Consider the following 21,392-nt stretch of genomic DNA (forward strand, 5'->3'; position numbering starts at 1 on the left):
AATTCAAATTAAAACTATTTCCTTTGGTTTGGAAAAGAGAAGAAGCTAGGAATTGGTCTAAAGAGGCATGAAAATGTATTTTTCAAAAGGGAGTATACAAACTTTCAACAGCAGCAACTTTATGCTAACGTTTTTGTTACTTTTAAGTAATGACATTCTCATCCCATTTAGACAAAGAGGTGGTGATGAAACTGTGAAGTCTATATGTAAAGGAAATAATGGTGGAATCAGTTCCATTAGGGATAGTCACTGAGACAAGCACGATCTCCTGCAGGGTGCAGCAGGTATAGGCATGAAGCAGTTTTTGTTTCATGCTCTTGCTGGGTGCCCAAACTGCCAGGTGGTATTACCTGTTGCTACTCACAGCAGCAGGTTCTTTCCTGTTCCTCTACTACCATCTCCAAGTCAATTGTACTATTCCATCACTTCTTTTTCAGGCTTTTAAGTTGCCACCAGCTAAAGGTACTAAAAAAGATGAGACTACAAAGACAATCACAGATAGATCTAGCCCCCAAAGATAAATAGATCAGCAATGTGTTATGTTCCCCTGTTTGGAGACAAAACCTATAGACAGTACTGTCTCAATTATACATATTTGTCTCACAAATGGTAGTATCATCTGCTGACAGATGAGTAAATATAGCTGATCTGTCTCATTAAAATGAAGAACATGATTTCTCCACTTCTCTTTTATACAGCAATTAAGTTAAGGTAATTGCTTACAAGTAAGGGGCAATTTTTCACTATGGATGTGTAAGCAGCCAGTATGTAGTCTGCAATTGGCAATTTTACAACTCTAGTATATAAATACTTATACCTGTGTATGTAAGTACAAAATATTTATTGTGAGATCATATAAAAACCCAGAGAATATATTTTAAAAGCCCTGTGTTCAAGCAGACAACCAAAAGTAATTAATAAATTTATGATTACAAACAAACAAACAAGCAAATTTCCTCATCTCAGCTAAGGATGCAAATGATTCTATGAAAATTCTATACTATGTTTACTGATCTGTTTTAGCAATATAAACAGTTCTGGAAGTTTCCAAACACCATGTGAGGGGACGGTCAACAAGTTGAAGTACAGAATACATTACATAATCCCAACATACCTTTTGTGGCTACCCTGACGCAGTCGATTTTAGTTTCCTGTGTCAAACAAAGAGGAAGAAGGTCACATCTTGTTTTTAGACAGAGAAAGTCATCCATTATTCTATTCTTAAAAGTACTGATAAAATGTCAGAGCAGAATGTGCCTCATTTCAAAGTTAACTGCTTATTAGCTAACTCCGAAGTGCTTTCATAATATGGACAAGCACTGCTTGGGTATGGTATGTAAACATTTCATGTAAGTTTCTTCTGAAAGTAGAAAATGGGAAAGATATTCACAGGAGCACAGGCAAGTGTTCAGCTTTTTAGCTCTGGCAACATAATGACCTTGGGAGATTTTTCTTTTTCTTACAGAAAGTATAGTTTGAGGCATCATGTTAGACAACTTTAGGAAGAAAAAATAATCAATGGTGTTTCACATTTGTGCACTGTCGGTGCACTGTGAATGAGGGCGCATTATGGTTTCTGGCAGAAAACATTTCCAGGCTGTCAGCACAGACAGCCAGAGCTTATCAAGAATTGAAGGGCTCTGGGTAGGTCTGTCCAGGAAATGAAAAACAATTCCAGGAAGAATTAGTCTGATGAAACATGATGTGTGAGGATCTTTTTACACACTTTTCATTTCACTTCCATCTACTTCTTTTTCCTTTTACTTTGTTTGCAGAAAGGGACAAAAAAAAAAAAAAGTGATTTCTAATTTAATCAGGACAACCAAATGAGAAAAAGGGAGATCAAGATGTTACAAACTAAGGTAACAGGACTGGACACGCCAAGACAGATGTGCTAAAACCCACAATCGTGTTTGGCTTAAATGTAATGAAAGAAATCACAACATTTTCTTGTTCAAAGCAAGAAAAAAAAACAAAAAGGAAGAAAAAAAAGCCAGTCAAACATAGTCACTGGACAGCTTTAAGCTAATAAGACAGAATGGTAACATACTACTTTGCCTGTTCACTACAGACAAAACGTGTGGTTTTCTCCTCCTCTTTCCTGTAACCTTTAATCATTAAGCAATATTGTGTTAGGAAAACTGCTATTTTTTAAACACAGTGTGTTAAATTTCACGGTTACTTCATTTTCTCATTAGCAACTAAATTGGGCATCCTGCTAGTTGATGCCAATCATTTATTTACACACAAACACTGTATAAAATCACGTCTGTTGCAAGACCTACCCCATTGGCTCTGCTAGCAGCTTGAAAATAGATGCTGTAGCTCTTATGAGGAAGAAGAGGAGTATTCCAGAAACCACTGTAGGTTTTGTTATCACCAACAGTGAAAGGCTGAGCAACTAGTAAACCATTGGCTGGAATCTCTGCAGCAAAGTAGTACTGGGAATTCAAGAGTGAGGCATTCTGGAAATGAATGGGCACTGGGTAGCACTTCAGGATTTCAGTTGTCTTTTTGGTCCTCCGTGGGCGCTCTTCCTCAACAACGATTTGATAGACACTAAGAACGTAGAAAGAAAAGAACAAAAGAAACAGTGGTTATTTTAAAACTTGGGTAGTCAAACCATCCTAAAACCATAACAGTGCACCAGTATTTACTGGAAAAAAACAACTGTTAAAAGCAAAGAGCACAGGAAAAAAAATAACATTTTAATACTCAGGTGTAAAATTTGTGGAGTGGATTCATGCTTTCAAATTCATTTTGTTCTGGAAAGACAAAAATAGCCATACACACCACAGCTTTTCACACACGTGAATGCACAGTACATTTTCCTGTTTAAACTCTGGTACAGAAAAAGCGTGTTTAATCAGTGCTAAAATGTGAAATTAAGTATTATTTTGTTCACCAATGCAAGCATAAAGCTATAGAGTCCCTTCTCTAACCTGTTATCTTACCTAAATGAAATTAAATTAGTACTAAGATAAAAATTAAGACATAAATTACAGAGAGACAGGGACCAGTATTTGCTTAACTGTTGACATTTTAAGTATTTATAAAAGCATAAAGTAAAATTTCAGTGGCATATTGACTATTGCTGAGCAAGTATAAAACACTTTTTGATGGAAGTTACTATCACTCAGCAAAGCACTTTCACACATCTCATAGATAACCACATTTTTCAGTTTCTGCATTCTGCAAAGCATGTCAGTTTGCACTTGCAGTCTCTGCTGTACTGAAACCTACAGAGAACAGTCCATCCCTCTCCACTGTAAAGGTGCTATGGACATTCAAACAGGAACAAAGAAATTGCAATTTCTGCTGTATATGCAAACAGTGTAATCATTATACCCTTGCAGTTGCTGTAAAAGACTGAGTCAGTGCTTTTAAATTCGTGATGTGGGAAGTCCATGTCTCTAAAGAGGACTGGCTTACAAGTTTATTGCTTCACTGGGGACCAGTGATTCTTAATCAGTATTTGTCTCCTGGAATCTTGAATCCCAGTAAACAACTCAGTCTAGATAATTGATGTCAAAGTGGCAATGTGTCCACATTTTTGCGTATCATCTACATCCAGTAACAAGTTATGATCTCTCAAGATGACAGTTCATAAAAACCAGCAATCTCTGCATAGGAAGCTTCTTAAAGATGAAATATCCACAAAGTCTTCTGACGTGTTACTGTTCCATTATCCATAGGTAGAGAATTATGTTTACAGAAGATTCTGCCTGAAGTACACGGACACATGGGCTGAGCTTCTGCAGGACCACCTCAGTTTGGACCCCACAGGGTTTATTGGCTTATTCACATCCCTGCACAGCTGAAGCTATTTCCTTTCTGGAGGCAAATCTGGTTTAGAAGTAAAGGGATGAACTGTCCAGTGACAGGAGGGATGGTGCTTTAAGCAATCTGGTCAAGGGGAAGGCGTCCCTTGACCAGATTAGGGGGTCAGACTAGATGGTCTTTAAAAGTCCCTTCCAACCCAAACCATTCCATGTTTCTATGACACCATAATTTAAGGTCTGCAGAGTCTTTATAGTCAAATATCACCAAGGGGCAGAAAATGCCAATTTTCTTGACCACCTGTTTTTTTACCAGACTTACTGATCATGTGCCACAGATCTTGTTGACTGTATTTTTAAGATCTAACATCTCCAGTAAGAGATGCTGGACTTCTCTGCTCACAAAAAATGCCCAGAAAGTTAATACTGAAAATGCACCTTTCCTTCTGCCTGATTTTATTTCAATATGGTGGAGCTTTAGCTCAGCGTTAACACACTTAAACCTATCTGCCTTCATGAAGATGTCTACACATCTACTGTTCCAAGAGAACTGAACAGAAAGAAGGTGTCCACTTTTAGGTCAACTTAATTGCATCTCAGACTCCATTGATTATAGTAACTAAATACTCAGCTCACATGTAGACATCTAAAAGTGGACACTTATATTTAAATGTTTTAATTTAAAGCTGAACTTCACACAGAAATCTAACCATGCATAAATTTAGTACAGCCAGGGACATAGGAATGTCTTGAGAGTTCACTTGAAGGCCTCTGCCTGTACATTTTGCAGCTCTGTGTAACAAGAGATATTCTGCTTCATATCAAGCAGAAACATTTTCACTAGTTGATTAATTCCATGCTGAGTAGTAAATGAAGGTCAATCCACAGCAATGCTTCTTTGATCCTGTGGGGACTGATTTGTAAAAAACCTAGCCATGGAATATCTACACTACAATCTTGTTTTTTTCTTACAAATCAATTTTTGACACGATTTTCACAATTAATTTTCTAGAACAAAAGAGAGTTGCTTAGAACTGGGACTCCAAGCTACTTTGAAGACAGCATGTTGCCCCTTCTAACTATTAATTTGCAGTGAATCTACAATAAATACCATTTGTAAACTTAAATGGAGTATTGGAAAAAAAATGCAGGAGATGATGTAAACATTTATTCTTGCAAGATAGTGGAGCTGGACATGCTTGCCTAATACTACAGCAAATGTAAGAACCCCACAGTTTCACCAAAGCATGATGGATAGTAAACTAAGTTACTTCTTTCCTGCAGAAGGCCTGAATATAAGAGGGACTTCAGACCAGATGAGATAGCATGACGTGTTTCAGTATTGGCTGAAATGAGGATTCTCTTTATTTTTCACTCAGTGATTAAAGCTCAAGACAGTAGACATCTTAGAAACATATCTGTGGTAAATCCATATTTATTTATATTATATATATATATATGTATATATATAATATATATTATATATATTATATTTATTTATATTATATATGTATTTATTTATACTACTATGCACTACTCTTTGTATACCTTTTAGATGCCTGCCATTTACTCATTTTCAGATACTTTAAAGAAAGAAGTTGACTGAAGCAATTTCAAACTCGAAATGTCTTTTAATCCTTACTCCACAAGACAAATTAGATTTGCAAGCATCTAGACCTCAAATCTATTTGCTCTTTAATAATTTAAGCACTGAAAGGTCAAACAACTCTTTTCTGTTCCCCTTCATCAAAGTCCAAGTGCTAATGAAAAATAACTAAATCCTATCTGCTGGCCAATTTCCACACACTGCTGTTTCTCTGATGTAAATTAACACATTATGAGCACCTGGGTCAATGGAAACCTGACAGAATTTTACCAGTGATACTTTTTACATTTGTACAAATGAGATCATCTTGCTAATGAATTTTACAAAATTACCCCAATTACCTTTACAATCCAAAAGCTTTCTCTGGGCCTTACAATTAATATTACTTTCTTTAATATGTAACAGCTGGACTGCCTACTCTGAAAAGGGTTCAAGCTCAGTGAATTGAGCTAGCACTGTGCCACGACTCTACTATTCCTCTTACGTATCAGTCAGATTTCCCACTTCTTTGATGTTGAATTATTCCTTTTCTATACCTCTACATTTCAGAGAATAAAGTCTTCTTACCTGTAATGCAGAAAACAAGTTCTACGCTGCAGTGAAATGTGCCAAAAGCGTACCGGTTATCGGCAGCATTTAGGCTGATTTTCCAGAAGCAAAGAAATTAATTTAAGTATAATTCATGTTACACAGTTCTACTATAGAATTTCAATGCCTTGGAAATTAAATTAAAAATTAATTTTTATAAATAAATAGTTCATTGTTGCATTGAGAAAGGAACACACAGCAGTTATTTTTAACCTAGGATTCAAATGCTTCAAATTTCGGCATTTAAAAAGGTGTATGGAAAAAAAAATTATTTTTACACTGCTTTTTATTCTAACAATTCCAAACCAGTTCCAAATTTAAATGATTATGCAGAGATACAGATCTGAACACAGTGCTTTAATTTTTGTAAGAAATTAAACATAGCAGGTCTCTCAGATATTTATTCAATTTGGATTGCTTAAATTGGAATGGTGTGTCAATGTCTGATAAATACACAAATTTTTTTCAGAGTTGAAAAAGAGACATGAAAGCAGAAAGAAAATGTATTAGCACGGTAATAAAAGATGCTCAGAGTACTCAGACAAATGACAATTTCAAAGAATGCTTAAGTATATATCTAGCCTTAACTCCATGAAATTATCTGTTTTGGTAACCTCCTGATTCAGGACATTACTCCACAGTACTGGAAAGCTGTAAATCAAATTTTAATTAATCAAAGTGTCATTCAAAGTTACAGAATAACTTTCCAAGAAGGACCTATTGGATGCAAATGTAGACTTCAGGAGTCTTCATACAGGAGCATGTACATGTACATACTTAACATGTACAATCTAGGCATTTATTGAAACTTATTAATCTATGATTACACCTAATTCCATAGCAATTCCAAATTCCAAACAAACAGAAAACAAGCTTGATTACTTCATTATTGAACTGTCAGCTCTATTTTGTCTCTCTAAAAGTGCTGATGCTTTATATAACTGAAGCATTAAAGACATTTTTGGAATTAATTTCACAGATGGGAGATGGCCTAAGGAACTGAATATAAACAAAGACTATCTGAATTTATTTACTAGTCTTAATACAGCTGCTGTATGTGATCCTAGGCAAGTCAAACAACTATTATGGGCCTCAGAAATCCAGTTGCATAATGAGAATAAGAAACCTTCTTATTCTTACTCCAATTGTTTAAAATCTCTTCGAATTCTTATTATCCTTGATTTTTTTTTTCCCTAAGAAATGTACAAAGTCTGTAAAGCTCTTAAGGTCCACTAGGAGTGCCCTAATAAGCTGTGTAAACTGTTGGGTTACCTTTGCAGACTGTCATTGTAACACTATTGAGCCTAATTTGAAATTTTCTGCTCACTGTTATAAGTTCATGCCTTATAGAAATATAATATAGAAAATATAATAGAAATATAGAAAACTGGTACTTTTTATAGATCTATTGCATGCTAGAATCACTTTACTGCATTTTTTAATTAAAATACCAGTTCCAACAGAGGGCAAAATTAGGACACCCAAACCCTACCCCATTATCACAACTCTAAGTCCAGGAAGAACCTGATTGCTCAAACCATAAGAGCCCCCACAGTTTCAGCAAATCCTCTGTAGACCCTGAAAATTTTTCTGTCATACTGTCATTAAGACTTTTAAAATGCATCAGTTGTTTTGTTCATGTTTTGTATCTAAAACTTCATATATCTTTGCTTGCCATGTGTTATGCAAGTTTATTGCCTAACATTGCTTCTTGAAAAGAATACAGCCTTTGAACAGTTTTTTTTCTATATAATATGGAACATAACTTCATCTCTGTAATCAGCTATCTCTGACATGGTCATATCATATTTATATGGATTAACACTGGAGATACATATCTATTTCTCCGTGCCCTTATACTGCACTAGATTGTTGTAATTCATCCTGTAACTTCAAATTTTACAGTTCTAGAAATTATATGTAATTATACATATGTAATGCACCTTGAAATGGAAGAGGGAAATTACTCTTTAAAGGACAGGAATTAATAATTTATGGTTAGCAGGCAAATAGAAGAAGGCTACAAGAAATTGCCACTAACTCTCCTCCTACTGTGCAAGAGCCTTATTTATTATAAGTGGATTAAACAAAGGTGATGAACAACCCCTGATTTATCAGGTGTCTCATCATCACAGCTACACAGGCTTTGCCAGTGGCTGGGGTGGGGGGGAGTTCTAGCAACACCTAATATACAGTGAATAAAATATACTCTGTGTGCAGTCATTTCCAGAACAGATTCAACACCAGAGAACCAGCTGAATAGCAGTCCTGTCCTGATGACCACTGTCCCTGTGACCACTTTGTATAATTTATCAAAGGGGAAGCACACATGGTTCAACTGTGGACTAGAGGTAAGACCAGAGAGTTTTTGATTAGCAGCACGACAAATGAGTGTATCTACTAATGATGGAGAAGACTGTTTAAAGTAGACACGTCTATTTCAGGGATGTTTTATTTGGGAGATCAGAGATTTTCTGGGCTTTATGCAAAATACAGCATCACGTACTGTAGTTTCTAAGAAAAGGTGAAGAAGCTTAAAAAAAATCCCTGGTAGGAACATAATGTTCAGATGTGAAAATAAAGAACTTAGAGTGAAGAAAAACAAGCTGACTAAGCAAAACCTCTAAACTGATGTTGCTGTACCAACAACAATGCCAACTAATATTTTTAAAGTCATACATTAATATGAGGGGAAAAAAGTGATTTAGGCAATGCTGCAAATAATATTCACACAACACATAATCATCAAAATTCTTGCAATGATTCCCATTTAAGCACTTGACATACTAGTGTTAGAGGTGTATTGCCTGTTTCTTTGGGTGAGCAAAGGGAATCTTAAATCCTTATAGCTTTTCAGAGTGAAGGGAGTCCTAAATCCTTCTGACTTTTTGTTTGTATTTTTACTTGAAGCTAGGAGGTTCCATGTAAGCAAAAGCTGCACCGTTCTTTGGCAGGTTTCTAATTTTGTGGAATAGTTGTTGCCTCACAAACTTAGAAAAGGTGCTAAGTAAATAAAATACATTGTGCTACCAGCTTGTTCAAACTCAAATGGAATAATTCTACTTTCACACCTGCCTTTATTTACTAGCTTTGCAGGTCAAGAGATAAGTCTGGTTAGATTCTCCAAGGCAGGGCCTGCCTTCATTCTCAGGAAATACTATTACTGGCACCTGAAATATTCAGCCCATGGGGAAAAAATAAAATTCATGAAATCTTTTGGAATCAGACCTGGCATGAACACAAGAGACTAATATTATACAACCCCTCCATTGTCATGCAAGAAGCCCTATTTCTCAGATCAATCACAGCAGAAATACCTAAACGGCTGTAAAGGAGGAGATAAGACAGCTTAGGTTCAGTCCCCAGAGACAGTGCCAAATGTAAACTCTCAGGTGTCATAATAAGCTTTATCTTCACAGACCCAAGTCCACTGAGGAACAGTATCTGTTTTTTTAATGTAAAACTCCTAAGCTGCTTTGTGACTGCCCAACTCTTTCGTATGGATGGTCTCAAAGACTTAAAAGTCAGCATTTACAAAGGAGATTTTCTGGAAAAATACATCCAAGCAAACCTCTCCTTAGCATTCCTATGGATTTATACAGGATATCCTGACAATTATTCAAATGGAAAGCATTATGTCACTGGAAGTTAAAGATATTTTGCTTGTTCTTTCCTCTAAGGACAGTCAGCAGGGAAGGATATGACAACAGGTTCAATTCCCTTGAGAAGGAAAACATTTGTTACATAGTATCTCAATTGCAGACAAGACAGATATGCTCTGAAAATGGTAATTTAACGGCCACCACAAGTTCATAACACATTCAAATTCTTTTTCCAGCTGCAGAAGAAAGGATACATTTCTCTTTTGCAAATCTGGACTCCCAAGGATTTAAGGGACACATCAGAGCTTTGGCTCAGAAAATTGCACAAAGAAAATCTGCAAGGAAAAGGAACAGCGATGCATGCTCCTTCCACTTTCCAGTGGCCAGATGGGTGCCACCTAGTCCTGATGACACTGGGTGTTTAACTTTTTGTCTTATTTCCTAGCACAGAGATTCATTGTTTTAGAGAATGTAAGCACACTTGTCAGGGGCAGAGAGAGTCCAGCAGAGTGTCCATCTTCAGCCTTGTAGCTGCAGGCAGCCAAACACCATTCGTGAAACCTTTCTGAAATGTTTCTGCCTTTAGATTCAGTTATCACAAATGCCAATCCAAAATGTAGTTTTGTTTTGTTAGTAGAGAAGGGGAGACAGAGTGGAAAATCTTACAAGAACTTCAGTTTGTAATACTTTGTTATTTAGCAGGACAATAAAGATTGTGGCAGTAGATAATCTGTACTTGGTTTTACAACATATAGCCTGCTGATGGACTGCAGTTTTAACTTTGTCCCATCCATCCTTCGCAAAAAATCAATACATTCAATACATATGCTAACCTACACTTGTTCAAAAGAAGTATTAGTTTACTGTTGAAACGGCATATTAAAATTTATAAGACCCATTTGCCCAACAAGTATATAAGTAGTGGTTAGACATAACACCAACAATAATTGTGGCACAAGAGACTGCTCTGTTGTTATTGTGCACTGGCAAGGGAATCAAAACTGCTCTCTCAACCCTCCCAACGCCCCTAATCCTTGGTAAATATTGATGAAATGGTATTTTTTTCTCCCTGGTTATACCACCGCATGGTTAATTATTTGTAATTATTTAAATACTGGTGCCCAACTAGGACTTGGCAGTGTCATTACTGCACTGGCCTACAAGAGTGACTGTCATAATTACTACAAACGGGATGACAAAAATGACAGGATGCAACTATACTTTCACAACTATTATGTACATTTCTACACCTGAAATTCCTTAATCATCAGAGTCTCCCCACCCCTACTCTCCCAGGGGCTGAGTACTCCCCTACACTGATACCAACCATCTGATGAGACACAATGTCTTAGCAATTCTGCATACTTAGAAATAACATAATTCTACATCTCTCTCTTTCTTCTACAAGGTAATCATATACATCTCATTGTTATTTTGTAAGGGAAGTTTTTAATTATTGTTTCTTCTGGCCACAAAACCCCCCAATGATCAGAAACATACTTTTCCTGAAACACTTAAAAGTTCACTGTGACTTGTACTCTCCATACTTAATATAGATTTATGTATTTGGCTGCTTTTTCTTCAAACTCAAAAATGTCAAGAAATATATAAATTTCATACATACTCGGTAGATCTGCACAGTACAAAGTGAGTACAAAATGTAAATAGTATTTAAAATAGTACTGTTTCATAAGGACTTCAAGGCAGTTTTCTCCAGGTGTAAGTAATATGACACAAGAGAGAATTTGGGTCTATATTCATGATTTGTTTCAGCTATTAAATGCTGGACCAGAAAAGGACATCTTTGACTAGAGAGCTCCCCTAATGTGCCCCATAGAGTACCAAGGAGATCAATCTGCTAAATACAGGCTGAAAGTGACAAACTAAGAGGGGCACCAGAGTCCTGACAATGTATTTTGGTGGCAGTGGTTTTTTTCCCCTCCCCTTGGGTGTTTTGGGTTTTCTTTTGTTTGGCTCTGGAGGAAAGTGACAAACTAAGAGGGGCACCAGAGCCCTGACAATGTATTTTGGTGGCAGTGGTTTTTTTGCCCCCCGCCTTGGGTGTATTGGGTTTTCTTTTGTTTGGCTCTGGACTTGCTTGGTTTTTTAGTTTGTGGGTTTTTTTGGTTTGGTTTTTTCACAGAAAAAAAAAAAATATTGCAGACAAGTAATTGTGCATATGAAAAAAGAAAGAGACAAAACTAGGAAAAGATTGAAATATTCAAGAATACAAAAGTTTACACAAGGCAGAAATGTAGAGAAGAAAAGAAGAAAATAACAGATAATGTACTGAAAACAGCTTGACATGTATCATCCTGTTTGGTAAATAAGAAGTGAAAATAAAAAGCAGTAGTAGGAAAGATAAAATAAAAATGAAGTCTTTCTATTATAGACACACTTTAAATAAAGCATTTTTAACAACTTACACCCAGCTACTTTTTTATAAATTACTCACAGTGTTTGTAGAAGATGTTTGATTTCATAGCTATATTATAAAATCCCTTTTACAATCAAATTGTGCATAATTTAGAAAATTAATTTATTTCATAATAGAGCTGAAAAATCATATTATGTACTTTCTTAAGATGGGGGGGTGGGAGTGTTATCCAAGAATGATTGCCTACATGATCTCTTTACACTCACTGTGATCTACTGAGCATTTTTTTAATTGCTCTGTCAACTGACACTTGGCTTCTTCCATAAATAACTCTGGTAAACATAACCTTATGATCTTTTTGATAAGTATGTGACCATTAACTTTTTGGCAACAATAAAACATCTCTGCTGAGAGCTCTTAAATGTTTAAGGGACAAAAATATCCCATTTACATTGACCAGGTACTGGGCTTTTTAAAGGCCATTTGAAACAGAAGATGCATCAAAGACTTATAAATATACTAACACACTACAAGTTTTACTGCAAGAAATCCAGAATGTTGTAATCCCATCTCTATTCACATGTCATCTGTGATACCCAGCTCCCCCCTTCAATATGCTCAGCTCCTTTTAGTATCTCCCCAACACTGGCTGGAAAAGAGGAGAGATATGCTGTAGCTGCTTCTGGGCTCCATCCTGGCCTGCTGGTACATGAATTGTAGCTCTCTGCTGATGGCCCACATAAAATGAACTAACTCATACTCTAACACAGCCTAACCCTTCAGATGCCAATCTGGGTTTTTAAAGAGATGCCAAAGTATGTGAGAAACTCAATATTTATGCAACATTCAAACACTGCTTGAAAATTTCCAAGAGGTCCTTTATTAATGAGGGAAGGAAGGAACATACAGGCGGATGAACAAGATGATGATATTTAAGACTTGTTTTCTTAGGAAACCAGGAAAAAAGTTAGGTGTAAACTTTAACTTATTTATGAGTCAGAAAGTTTAATTCTAATCTTGGACATGAAATATAGCACACAGAAGACAAGGAGTACTCCCTTCCTTCATTTTACCAGTGAAAAGTTTTATTCCTACTGAGTAATGACTCAGTCCCTCTAGGAATCAGATACTATTGATCTCACTCCACAAGCCTTTATGCTCTTAATTTAAACCCCAGCAGCAATATCACTAACTTCAATGATGCTGGTCTAAACTGAACTAACCCAAAGCTTTAGATACTCCAGGGCTTTGAGACCGACTTCATTACCAAGCAGTACAAAACAGGGATGTCTCCTACCTTCTTTATAATATTCTCACAACTTGCCTTTAAAATTAATGCAAACCACAGAGACTGTGAGGTTACTAAGTCTACAAAACAGTTCACAAAGGCACCAGATCTTCTGGTGGTCAACATGGAAAAACTGAATAAAAGATAAACAAATAATTTTCACAGAGTGAGCTATACATTCAGCTGCTTACTATGCCACTCCCCGCCAATGCCAAGTTGTTTATAATCAGGTAATTTACCTGTTTACAATCAGTAAATAGGTATATTTTCCTCTTTTTCTTTAGAGTATTTCCAGTTATTTTAGCTTAAGATACAGGAATGGAGAAAGCATGACATATTGACTTGCAGAAAGCTAAACAGATTGTCCCTACCCTCACCAGAAATAAAACTGTGCTCTCACATCTGCATCGATCCCCAGAGCTTGACCTCCTGGGCCATCCTTCCCACCACAGCAAGGCCACACTTTCCTGTAGCCAGAAACACACTGCAGGTCCTCTCCTGACCATGAGAGGAGGCTTAGCTCTTCATCTTTGCAACAGAGCTCTCCCCGGGGGAATAAGTGCCTACTCATTCTCTAAGCAACTTCGTTGTGTACAAACAACTAAAAATAATTTTAAAAGAAGGTTGCAGGTATAGATTTCAAGAGGCTATTTCTGCTGTTAATAAACAATGAACAAACCAATGAACAAGCAGAGCTTGTTCTATATCATCCTGCTGCTGGTCTGTTCTTAATTTGAGTACTTTCTTTCAGTTATACCTATTCAAAGCAGTGAGGGAAGAAGGAAGAGGGAAGAGGGTGAGAGGGAGATTGGGAGAAAGAGGGATGCAGAGGAAAAAAGAGTGAGACAGAGAGGGAGAGACAGAGGGGGTGGGAGACTTCTGTGTAAAATCCTACTGAGAAGAGGAATGCCAGTCAGTCACAAGTTATGTGGGAAGTTTTTATAATGAAAACCACCCATCATCAAAGTTACCTAGGTTTATTAAGTATTTCTCTCCAGTCTTGTTTACAGATATTTATATGGTAAGACTTTCTCCATCTTTCAAAATTTGTATTAAAAATATCTTATTTCCATCACAATAGCTTAGAGTAACACCCACAATCCCCCTGATATACAGTGTAGCACAAAGAAATAATTTTGGTTTATTCCCATTTAAAGGACAAATAGCAAATCAACTTAGGTGTTCAAATTTTTACATTTGTCATGCTGTGGAGGTGTTTGTGCTTAGCAGAGCTCAGAGGACAGTGTGCAACTCTCAGTAAAAAGAACATATGACCTAAATTGGTCTTGCTCATAAAATATAATAATGAAAACAGTTAATAGCTGGTCTTGCAAAGACCATTTTTGTTAGATGCCACATGTCTGATATAACAACACAACACTGAATATTTCATTCTTGTAACTTTAATTTCTCTTTGTCCTGGCTTGATCAAGATAAGATCAGTTCTAAATTGCTTTGGAATATTAGCTGGGTACCATGAATTTATTTTGTATTCTCTCAACCATAACTCATTACATGGAACTTGCTTGGCATCAATAAGTCACTATGGCTTTTGTGTGTGTGTGCGTGTGTGGGAGCGTGCGTGTGGCTCAATACCCTGCTGCTAGGCTATTTAGTGATAAAATCTGATATAATAAAATATTAATTACAGCTGAAAGGTTGGGTGAGAAATATGAACTCAATTACAGTCCCACATTGTGAACAAAGGGCATGGTGAAAAAATCCTTTAGTTATAGATGTTTGGGATAATAAAAGAACAACTAGAACATTAGACTCAAACTGAGTGCTCCCTAAAAGGCCACCTGTTATTAATCTTCACATCAGGCTTAGAAATTCAAGTAAATTAGGTCAAGATAAAAGACTTTTGCTGATTTTTTTTTTGCTTAACTAATTTAAAGCTTTATCTGAGTATTTCTCTTTGATGTCACTGCAATTTAGTAATTAGAAATTTGTAACAAGCACAAGGATACAGCAATTGTAATGGAAGGTTAGATATCAGTTATAGTGTGCAAAATGATCACCTTATATAGTGGCAAGAATTAGCAGTTTATTCTAGAAGTCTTCATTTCAGTCAGATTGCCAGTTTCTCAGAACCAAACTGTAAGGATATGTGGTTATATCATCTGCGAAAGCCTCATTTTTGGTTTGTTTGTTTTTCAAAAAATACCAGCAGTGGAATATAAGTTATTTTAAGACTTCTTAATACATACATTTTTGTTCATCTGTTTGATTTACCCGAGTGTGAAGTCAGATGCATTACCAAAGACTTACCAGAATGTGACCAGATTGTAAACAAGCACAACTGTGATCCAAAGTTAGTCCAAATTAAATAATATGACCTTGAAATCCTATGCTTAGTAGCGAATCGTAAGAACTAAGAAATCTTATCTATTACTGCAGGCTAAAATGTGCCATTAGATCATAAAATAAGATTCTCATTGTCTGATGAACTGTGTTCTCTGTAAACATTGTTTTCTATTTCAACGAATTTTGCTGAAACTATGGCAATATATTTTGGTACCAAGCCAGAGAACAGACTTCCAATGAATTTACATTTATGATACTTGGAACAATCCAAAGACCATTTCAAAGCTTCTTAATCAGCTTTATGTTCTTTGCTTAATTTCTTTTTAAAAAGAACACAGAAAAATGATAAGTTCCTAAGTATAAGATAAAAGTATCTTGGTACAGCAAGCAAAGTGCTTTTATAAGGCAATATTACACCATTTAACTCACCAGTTTTCAGGTTGCCAAAGCCAATTTATAGAACAACAGGAAAGCACAGAAAAAGGAGTAAAGTCTTGTCACAGTTTAAAATAAATTAAAGAAAGCAAAACTGCCTAAAATAATTTAGTCTAAAAAAGAACAAAGTTAGAGAGGATCTGAAGGAAACATTCAAAATGGGAAGCCATGTCAGGGCCGACTGTTCCTTTCTTTTCAATCTGTCACAGAGAAGGAAAATGCTGATGCACAATGGTACTGCAGTACAGATCAATGAGGAAGATACAAAAGAAAATTCCAGGAGTCTGAACACATGTAAACCAATATGCAACAATCTGCAAGATCACACAGCCCATCTTATCAGAATCAGAAGTATCACTTCTGCAAGTGTATGCCTAACTTTCTGATACTCAAAGACAGCTCACTGCTGCTTGAAAATTGCTTACGACTGGAATGTAAAGGTTCATTACAACACACCTTCAGCTCCAGCAAAGTTGTTGGCACCCAAACTGTCAGATTCCACCTGGTTCCATCCTGCTATGTGAGGCAGGGAGCAACAAAGAAACAGACTAGGTATTTTTCTTATTATAGAATATGATGCAATGGTGTTACCCTGTCTTCACAAATTATGTAGAAAATAGATCTAGCAAGGTCTGAATGAGCAGTGTACATGGATTCTCAAGAAAAGAGGAAGGCCAAATCCCACCTAACAGACGCAACTGTACTTTAAGTCTAAATGAATATGTTATGTCACGTCTACTAAACAGTTCTGAGATTCAAGCATCTGTTTTTAAATAAATATAGTATGTTGTTTTCATTCTACAGTCTTCAGAGTAGGTGGATACTCTACTGGAGTTAAAAGACATGGAGTAACACAAAAAAGCAGCAGTCGTGCAAACTTGCCCAAGTAATATCTACTTTCAAAGAAATCCAGGGCCACTTTCAAATGAGATTTCTTCCTCAATAGCCATGAAGAAGATCAATAGCTACACGAAGTTGAATTAGAAGAACAATGAAAAAAATACCTGGAGAAATGATGTGATGTCCTTAAGGAATGGGAACATTCCCTCAGATCTAAATCCATGCATAAATGATAAAGATACACTATTGCTCAGCCTCCTGTATTCAACTCCCAATTTATCCATGTTATACGTGATGCTGCCTCCTAGAGCAGTGGTTTTCATTCTGTTCTCCACCAACTTGTAGAAAATGCAGTTTGCAGAAGGTAAGAAAAACCTAACAGCTTAGGGATTCCAAATCACAACAATAAGATCTGCACGTATGCTGAAATATCTTCAGGGGTTTATGAAATAAAAAAAATTATTCTATTAAGATAAACTGATCATAAAGATTAAAAGTGATATTCTAATTCAATGTTTTCTACTAAAAACCAGATTATTGCAATGCTGTAACTATGTCCTGGAGAGTGTCCATGAGGTGTGGACAGTCTGCAAATGTACCAATGTTCATAGGCATGGCTATGGCCAGTTGCACCACTTTTATTTATGAATGTGAATTAACACGCACATGAAAATTGATCAAAAAGCCTGGATATTACACAGAAATTAAGCAGTAGGATTTAGAGCAGAAGATCTGCTAATGGATTAATAACACTGTTAACGCTAAATATATCCTGCATCATCTACAAAGCTGTGCACTGGAAATCCACTACTGAATTGAGCTGGGGAATGAAGAAAATAGACATATTAAAATGAGCAGTTTATAAGTAGAGGGAGAATGCTTATTTTCTCCCTTTATTCAAGGATGCTTTGCAATCTGCTGGTTTGTGTACAGCACAGGAAGAAAAATATTTGCTGAGGCAGCTGACTGAATATACAAGCCAATTTCAACAGGTTTTTTGATTCAAAGCTTGAAAACTGTTTACTGTTCATTAAAGCACTCACAGAGGATATGAAGTTTTTCATCTATTCAGGGAGAGGATTCAAAGTAGAGTATGGAGAAACTAGCTCAAACAGATGCACTACAGTCCTTCAAGATGCGCTCTCATTTGTCCATTTTCTCCTGGCCAGATGCTTTGTTTTCATGGAAAAATTTGTGGGAAGCAGCACATCCCTGTGCTTCAGTTGCAACTACAGAGGCCAGCGTTATCACTTAAGCACCCAAGGCACAGGCACATTTTCTCCTGCTGGCTCTGCTGTAGGAGAGCAAGACCACAACAAAAATAACCACAACGGAATTCTCGCCTCTCAATGCTATCGTCTCTCTCCACAACTTAAATGCAGTGGGTTCCGGTCCAGCAATTTGGAAACGGAGATTACTGTGTTCATTTTCATTCTTTCTTCCCTACAAAAAAGCTCTGCAGGGCACTTTAATCAGCAGTGCAAAACGATGCAGGCAGACACAGAACACAAGTCAGTTTTTGTGGCATTGTCCCCAGTTTTCAGGACTTCTGTGGATAAATACAAGGCTGACCTTCTATTCTGTCAGTGAAGGTATAACTCTTCCTCCTCCCTGCTCTGGGAATGACTCTGGTAGGATTAGGTGGCACAGAAACCTTGGCAGCACGACATTGTACAGCTCTTCCCACAGGAAATCTGGCTGTAGATAAAAGATTCTGCACAGTTCAGGATTAGCACAACTGTTAAATACAGATGAGATTTTGGTCTTGTGCTTCTACTACCCTATGACGCTAATCTTGAAAACAGCTCCAACTCCAGATGGGAGAATGCAGTTAATTCATCTGTCCTCATCTGATTTCCCTATGGAACTTTCTCCCTAAATTCAACATTTTTATAATGCCTTACACATCTATCCTACCACTCTCTGATGCTGTTTTAGGTTGAGGCTTTTACACTTCTCCTGACTAAAGAGCTGCTGCTCTCAGTTGTAGAGCCCAGTAAGTGACTCTAATGTTTCTTTGTGCCATTTAATGTAATCCAGTTGAGCAGATTAGCTTTTACTTAGCAATGCTTTAGAGTCATGATGCTTGTTGTAAATGCCAGTGATTTTCTTTCCTACTTAAATGAACAGTGTAACAGAAAGTTTACATATTAATATTCAGCAAAATGAACACTCCTTCAGCATCAAGTGTGGGGAATGACAGTGTTTCCCTTGGAGTGCATCTATAGCTTTTCTTCCTCTTTCCATGCAGCACTTCTCTTTATCCTTTTGTTTCCTTTAACATTACTAAGTATCAAATAAAAGCATTTATTTGATTGCTTGCAATGCATGCTCAAAACGCTTTAGTACAAATGGTTCAATGGTTTAGAATGGTTCAATCAAAAATTTATACTGAGAGCTAGGAATTGCCCCAGATTACTTTGTTCCAGAAACCATAGTCCTCCTACTGTACATTTTTAAATATTAGCAACAGAATTCTTTTTAATGTAGCCATTTAACGTTTGCTAGTGAATAAAGGGCTCATACAAACTTGCTCAAATGCACAATACTGAAGAAAAATTCCTAAGGTCAGTGGCAGTATGGAAATGCACCATTATCAAAGAATCTGTATAAAAGCCAGTTTAAGTGGTACTGATTACTACTGTGTTGCAACCTAAATTATTTTTTATATCCTGTTGATTTTTTGTGCCTCGTCACTCAGACACCTCTGATCCATGTGAGAACCTTGACAAAAGTTTGTGCTCTTTTGGGGGTTGTCATGTAGAGAACACTGAAAAATGTACTTTTGGTGCCATAGTGCTGTGTGACTTAAACTAGCACCACCTTCCTGACATGTACATATACTTGTTTCAATTCACCACTGCCTTATATATATGGTCTCTGAACTAAAATTGCTCTCCTTCCCCTTTGAAGTTTATTCCTCTGATGCATTTTTAGAAAATAACCAATTCTTCTCTTGGCCTTAACTGGCTAGTTAAAAAACAAGTTGAGCTCTTTTGGTTCCTTCACATGTAATGCAGGTTTTCTGTGGTCATGCATGCCAAAACACTCCACTGTTGTAGTGCCAGTACATTGGTATTTCTTGGTAGATCAGAATAAGGCACAGGAGCTCACACGAGGTCCAGCCAGTGTCTTGTACAATGAGCTGATATCTTGTCACCTTTGCTGGAAACCCCACCTGCTGAGTACAGTCTATTTGCCTATTTCACAGTCATGCTGTGTTTTGATGATTCACAGTCATACTGTGAGCCATCCACACACACTTTCTTCCCCTTTGTTATTTCCAAAAATGAGCCTCCATCTTAAAACATGCATCCTTCTTATTAGCTCATAGAAGGCAAACTTTGCATCTCATCCTGAAGGCTATTCAGTATTTTCTGTGCAACATACCAATCTAGTGCTGCAGGCAGGATTACTGTCAAATGGCTCAAAATGTGTTATATTTTAGATCTATAAACAAAACAGGCACTGGGTCACTTCTCAGTTGATAATTCAGTATGTCACTATACAGCACAGTGAACATGTACTTATATCACAGTCTCTGTTTCAGAGCTCTTATGAACCACTTAAAAAAACAAATTTAATTCAAATACTTATGAAAGAAAAGGAACTGAATCTTGAGAATCAGAAAAAATATAAAGTATATGGCACAGCTAGAGCATGGAAATACTGATGTGCAACACTGCCAAGGCTTCAGCACCAGCAGGGGCCAAGCAGCCAGGGCTTCCAGTACAACCTGCAAGCCTGACCTGAGCGCTCATTGAGTCAAATGGGTGAGCAAAGACCAAAGGTGACATTGTACTTTTCACTTGAGGACACCTCCCTTTGGCATCTAGAACTTGAGATGCAAAATACTGATACTTTCCAAAAACAAAAGAACTGAGGTAAGATGAAAAGCTACAGCAATTTCATACAGACAAGGATACGGGGAGTGACATACATTATACACATTAAGGTCAACAGAGAAAGCTCCCAGAGAGAGCAATGGGTTATACATGCCTGACAATTCCTAACCACAGTTTTACAGGAATTTAGAATGGGTCACTCAGCACTGTGGCTACAGACCAACATACATGTGATGCTGCCAGAAAATTACTTGGAAGTGTCTCCACAAAGTACATCCACACATAATCCTGTTCCACAACCACCAGGGAAATATAACTGGCCCACATACTATGCCTTCAGTCCTTCCACAGCACGCGGTAAAATGAAAACAAATCCCTGGCACACTTCAGTAAGCACAGAGCAGCAGCACCTCTTTCTTACATTTTCAAGGAATGCTCAGGTTGTTCCACATTTGAACTTGGGTATGTTTAAACTGAGTACTCCTTCAGAAATCATGCAATGCAGTAATTTCCACTGATGTTCATAATTCCTTCACTGTGGTCCCTACATTAAACACCTCCTTCTCTCAAGGCAAGCACCCAGAAGGACATTTGAGCCAGCTACACACTCAGTGGGAGAAACATGTCTCCACAACTCCAGAGGGCTACTCTGACACGTAGGTGGGATTGTACTTCTCACACTGTCTCCACAGGATGATCAATGCTCTTAATCGAAGACCTTCCTG

At 37.0% G+C, this 21,392-nt stretch overlaps 1 protein-coding gene across 13 annotated transcripts in view; it reads right to left on the minus strand.

Moving 5' to 3' along the window:
• The window catches only part of PTPRM (protein tyrosine phosphatase receptor type M), a 444,086-nt gene that overhangs the window by 173,815 nt on the left and 248,879 nt on the right, over positions 1-21,392 (minus strand). For all 13 annotated transcript variants that reach the window (XM_039706015.1, XM_039706013.1, XM_039706011.1 and 10 more), the window contains 2 exons: positions 2,286-2,559; positions 1,115-1,151 (listed from right to left, as the gene is read on the minus strand). In XM_039706015.1, coding sequence (XP_039561949.1) covers positions 1,115-1,151; positions 2,286-2,559 — 311 coding nt within the window. The remainder of the gene's footprint in view (positions 1-1,114; positions 1,152-2,285; positions 2,560-21,392) is intronic.

Source organism: Passer montanus, unplaced genomic scaffold (genome assembly GCF_014805655.1).
Source record: "Passer montanus isolate IOZ18808 unplaced genomic scaffold, ASM1480565v1 scaffold19, whole genome shotgun sequence".
In the NCBI taxonomy this organism is placed as follows: domain Eukaryota; kingdom Metazoa; phylum Chordata; class Aves; order Passeriformes; family Passeridae; genus Passer; species Passer montanus.